This window comes from Mercenaria mercenaria, unplaced genomic scaffold (assembly GCF_021730395.1).
Source record: "Mercenaria mercenaria strain notata unplaced genomic scaffold, MADL_Memer_1 contig_3389, whole genome shotgun sequence".
Taxonomy (NCBI): domain Eukaryota; kingdom Metazoa; phylum Mollusca; class Bivalvia; order Venerida; family Veneridae; genus Mercenaria; species Mercenaria mercenaria.
In genome coordinates, this window is record NW_026461520.1 from 12,850 (window position 1) to 18,381 (window position 5,532).

General features: G+C 36.4%; 1 protein-coding gene across 1 annotated transcript; it reads right to left on the bottom strand.

Annotated features, from left to right (window-relative positions):
• Positions 1–3,002: 3,002 nt before the first annotated feature.
• Positions 3,003–5,208, bottom strand: LOC128553025 (uncharacterized). The gene is made up of 3 exons (XM_053534129.1): positions 5,193–5,208; positions 3,648–3,893; positions 3,003–3,337 (listed from the first exon to the last, which is right to left on the bottom strand). Exons 1-3 carry the CDS (start codon positions 5,206–5,208, stop codon positions 3,003–3,005), a joined length of 597 nt encoding a protein of 198 aa, XP_053390104.1.
• Positions 5,209–5,532: the final 324 nt, after the last annotated feature.

Below are 5,532 nucleotides of genomic sequence, written 5' to 3' on the forward strand. Positions count from 1 at the left end.
TATTTTTACAAATGAGTATAAGTTACATTCTTAAGTTGAAAAGATAAAGATCATTTATAAATAATGTTTAAGAATTTGAGAATTACCATTTATCATTTGGCAGTAAGAATTAGTTTGTTGTGACATTTAGTATTTGACATTTACCATTTAGTATAATTATAGTATATAGCATATAGTATTTAGCATTAAGCTATTGGCAATTATAACTATTTGTTATTTAGCATTTGGCAATTAGCACGGTGCATCGGTCTTCCACTAACTGCGCAGGAACAATGCCTTGATCGCCTTAAGCGACAGTGATATGAAAACAGAAGTCCGTCAAGTATTTAAGATGATGTTAGATGATCGAAATATTTTGGACGCCGTCTGTTTCGCAATTCAATAATCAGACGTAGTCACAGAGCAAAGGAAGCCAAGGCTTAACAAATCACTCGTCATTCATATCTTGTACCATTTTCGGTATTTTTTCTCGAAGTAAATTGATTTTAAAGTGTGCATATTGAGAAGTACCGGAGTGGGTGTACTAAGATGTAATAAGAATTGATTCTAGCACTGAGACGTCTTAGATTTGTTCAAGCTGCTGAAATTAAGTTAGGGGGAGGGGAGGGGGATGTCCGGGGTTAGGACACCCGGAGTTATTCATTAACACTGGCAATTCGCTATTACATGTAGTCCTAAGCTAACTTTCTGTTTGCTTCTTAAAACAAGATTACGGTATATAAGTGTTTTTTTCAATGTTTAGAATGTGACTCATCGTGGTAAAAAGATAATTTGGATTTCATTTGTTTTTAATTTTGTCTATATAAAATGTTTTTGTATATAAGAATACCTAAAACTTGCGAATTATTGAAGTAACGGAGCTGGAATGAAAACGTATAAAGATAAAATTTACTGACCGTCCTTTTGTAAAACATGCTGACCCTTTTAATGTGACCACGCATAAACACGTACATTAACATATAGATACTGTCTTTGTATCCTCATGCAGAGGATGATACTGCCACTATATTTAAGAAATATCAGAAAAGCTGTGAATACAGACATACTCTTTACTTTTATTTTATCAAAAACACCTTAAATTCCTTTAATTTCCCCATTCGGGCGGGCTATATAAAAACTATGAACTATGCTTGGTAACATACCAATGGTGATGATATCTCTTGAAAGTTGATCGCAGTTGATCAAAAATACAAGCGTGTCTTTAAAATGAAAACTTACTTGAAATGCGTTTTTGACTTTGCATACTTCAGCTTAAACAAATGTCTTAGGATGCCAGTCATACTAGATATAATTATAATGTGTATTAGCACGATGCCTTTTTGAAATGTGAAATCTTTGACACAGGTGGCAATGCAATTGAAAAATCGAAACTAGCTGCTACTCTTTAGTTTGCAATAATAATAATAATAATAATAATAATAAAATAATTATAATGAAAATGACCATAGAGATAACTCCTGAAAGACTGCAAGAAATTTCTCTGCTGGTAAAACACTGGTTAGAAAAGAATAGTGCAATTATAAAAGAGGTGCAGTCTTTATTAGGCAAGTTGAATTTTGTAGGTGCATGTGTTAAACCTAGTCGTTGTTCATCAATCGTTTGCTGAACTGGTTAAGAGAATTACATGGCTCTCATCAGCATGTTTTTCATAACATTCATGTTGAGGTTCACAAAGACATTCTTTGGTGGAACACATATTTACCATTATATAATGGTGTGTCATTGCTGTCACTTGGTTCTTGGTCGGAACCAGATTCAGTGTTTTCTTCTAATACTTGTCTGGAAGCCTGTGGTGGATTTTGGAATGGTTATTTCTTTCATTCTACATTTCCAACCGAGATTTTGAATAAACAGTTGCACATAGGTGCTCTTGAAATGTTGTCCTTGGTTGTTTGTTTACACTTGTGGGGAAACTATTTTAAGCACAAAAGAATTTTAGTTTTGTGTGATAACATATCTGTTTGTATCACACTTAATACAGGAAAAGCTCGTTGTTCCTTTTTACATTCATGTCTCAGGAAACTTTGCTTCATTGCTGCAGTTAACGAATTTGAAATCAAAGCTCAACATTTAGCTTCTAGTGCAAACAGAATAGCGGACCATTTGTCAAGGTGGCACTTAAGTTCCATTCATGAATATGAATTTCGACAAATGACAAAGGATTCTTAAAGAATGTACAGCTGAAGAGTCAGAGTTCAGTTTTATAAATAACTGGTAATTGTAGGTGGAAACACTTGTTAGTTGGTGATGTTCAGTATTATAATTGGTTGTATATAGATTGTAATTTCTGTTGGTGTTTTTGATCTTATTTGTTATTGTATTTCAGAATCTCAGCTTAGACATTTGAGAAGGGATCTTAGGGGTTCCAACAGGAGGGCTTATGCAGAAGGTTCAAGAAAGAACCTTAGATTACAATGGGAGTCCTTTGTATTTTTTTGTCTTTATTTTAATTTAGATAATTTACCGACATCAACTGAAACATTGCAGTTTTATATGCACAATTTTTAGTAGATCATTAAAATCTACTGATTCTATCAAGAATCATATAAGTGGTGTTAGAACCATATTAACACCTTTTTAATAAACATATCCTTAAAAGGTATAGCTAAACTACATAAGCATTTGGTTCACCGAGCTGAACCCATTACGCCAGAAATTTTACTGAAAATCCATGATATTTAAGATTTTTCAGTATCAGACAGTTATACCTTTTGGTGCTTATTTCTTTTTGCCTTTTTTCTCATGTCAAGAAAATCAAATTTAGTGCCTACTTCAAAAAAGATTTGTTAGAACCCAAATTCTTGTTACAGAAAGATGAAAGTGTTTCTGGAGGAGATCTGTTAGTTTCGATGAAATGGACAAAAACCATACAAGCAGGAGAAAGAATTCTTTACACTCCTTTAACTAATATAAACGGTTCAAAGTTATGTCCGGTCAAAGCTTTCAAACATGTGGTCAAACATAGTCCGGCTCCAGAATATTCTCCGTTATTTGTATTAAATTCAGGCAAACCAGTAACGTATCAAATGTATCTTACGTGCAGTTATCTGAGATATAGGTTTAGAGTTGTCACGCTGACTAGAGTTGTCTTGTTTCTTGTCCCGCTGACTGGAGTTGTTTTGTTTCTTGTCCCGCTGACTGGAGTTGCCTTGTTTCTTGGCACGCTTACTGGCGATATCTGGTTTCTTGTCACGCTGACTGGCGGTGTCTAGTTTCTTTTCCCGCTGACTGGCGATTTCTGGTTTATTTTCTTGACTTCGATGTATTGTCACGATGACTGGCGATGTCTGGTTTCTTGTTACGCTGGCTGGAGATGTCTGGTTTCTTGGCACGCTGACTGGAGGTTTTGGATGTGTTTGGATTCTTGTAACACTGACTTGCGATGTCTGATGTCAGGTCAAGCTGACTTGCGGTGTCTGTTGTCTTGTCACGCTAACTTGGGGTGTCTGATGCCTTGTCAAGTTAACTGAAGTGTTCTGCCTTCTTGTCACGCTGACTTGCGATGTCTGGTTTCTTGTCACGCTGACTGGTTGTGTCTGGCTTCTTGCCACGATGACTGGAGGTGTCTGGTTTCTTGTCACGCTAACTTGGGTTGTCTGATGCCTTGTCACGTTAACTGAAGAGGTATTGTTTCTTGTCACGCTGACTGGCGATGTCTAATGTCTTGGCACGCTGACTGGTAGTATCTGGTTTGTTGTCACGCTGGCTGGTGGTGTCTGCTTTCTTGTCACGCTGAATGAAGTTGTCTGGTTTCTTGGTACGCTGAATGGAGATGTCTGGTTTCTTGTCACGCTGACTGGCGGTGTCTGGTATCTTGTCATGCCGACTGGCAGTTTCAGATGTTTTTGTCAAGGTGATAGGGCCTATCAGCCACTTTGTTAGGCTGGCTAGAACTGTCAGATGTCATACACTTCGATCTTCCGTAGACTTTAAATCTGTTTCCATTCAAGGCTACTAACTTGCCTTCCAGCTGATAACAGCCATTATTTAACACCATTTCAACACTGTACGGTCCCGTCCACAGATGATCTAGTTTGCCTCCTTTAGTTACCAGGTGCTGTGTAGTAATTCTTCATTTCCAATATTAAACACACATGCCTTCACCTTTTTATCATTTCTTCCGCTTTTACTGCTTTGTTTTAGTGTTCTTAACACTGAGTTAATTCCAGAAATAAATGTACCCTCTCTGTAAGATCCGTTTGCGCACAAACAGTTGATGGCAGTTCTTCATCAATAGGAAGACGGGCTTCCCTACTATACACAAGGACAAAAGGAGTTTGTTTTGTCCGGCTTTGCTCAGCTGTTCTATAGGCAAATAAAACGTATGGTATTTATTAGGTTTTTTCTGCTCTACTATTATGTGTCCCATTCATCGTGCCAGCTATACATTTTTCTATGGTAAACCGTCTAATTTAAAACTAGATACCTATTAGGCTACACAATTAAGAGAGATATCTCTTTAATATGGAAGCGTCCTAGTGCCAAGTGGATTTATAGTTTATTTAACTCTCATCCACATTTACAATTTGTACACACCATATAAAACCATTAAAACATGTGGTAATTCTAACAGAACTATAAGAGACTTTATCTGAACGCCATATCTGTACAGTCTATAAACGAGTTTAAAACAGAAGATTATACAAGAATAGTTAGTGCATCTAGTTTGATGTTATACAAAAAATAATACTGCTGAAAGGTCAGATAAATGTTGACATTGTAATATTTTTATCAAATAATTAGAAGTTATTAAGTCCTTGGTCTACTATCTCGTAATTAGGATTTGTACCTCCTAATCATGAGATAGAAATATTTTAAACCTGGCACTAGGACGCTTCTATACTTTTAAATAAATATACCTTTATAACGTAAAAAATACAGCTATTTGTGTTAAAGAGTTATCACCATAGTTTACAGAGATATCCCTTATAAATATCCTGTTATGATTGGAAAAACTACTTCTTATGTGGAAGTCTCGATGTGCCTGTCGAGGTGCAACCACATCCCGCCCACCTGTCAAAAATCATTGCGGTAAACCTTCGTTAACAGTTATGTCCATTATATAGTTGATCTCGTCTACCTCGGGGAAGTTGTCAGTTTGAGGCCGGACTCTGCCTTGTGAAATCATTTCAAAGAAGCTGTCCAGCAAGACTGCGACAATTCCTAGCCCTTCCCAGTTCTTTTCTACAAACAGGCGATCTCCGACATTTTACTTAAATTTAACTAACCGTTAACAAGGACCCATGACTAATCAAAATTTAACGACTGATCAGTTTTCAACGAACTTTTGATCAAAATTTAATGTTGAAATGCTGGCGGGGTGAATTCTCAACGATGTAAAAGGACCCATGGGGTCAATTTTCAACGGGGTCAATATTTAATGTTACACCGGAAATGTCAAATTAGCTCAATGATAATGCTTTGCGTGTTTCTTTTTCTTTTTCTGCTTTTATTAGGGGTGGGTTGGGGATCAGGTCATTATTCAGTTAATATTCGGCATTATGCAGTTATGCAATCAACATTTCATGAGAT

Excerpts from the sequence above, each read along its gene's own strand:
- LOC128553025 (XM_053534129.1), bottom strand. Across the intron at positions 3,338-3,647 it reads CAAGACATTAGACATCGCCA|TCAGCGTGCCAAGAAACCAG; the intron begins GTCAGCGTGACA and ends CAAAACCTCCAG.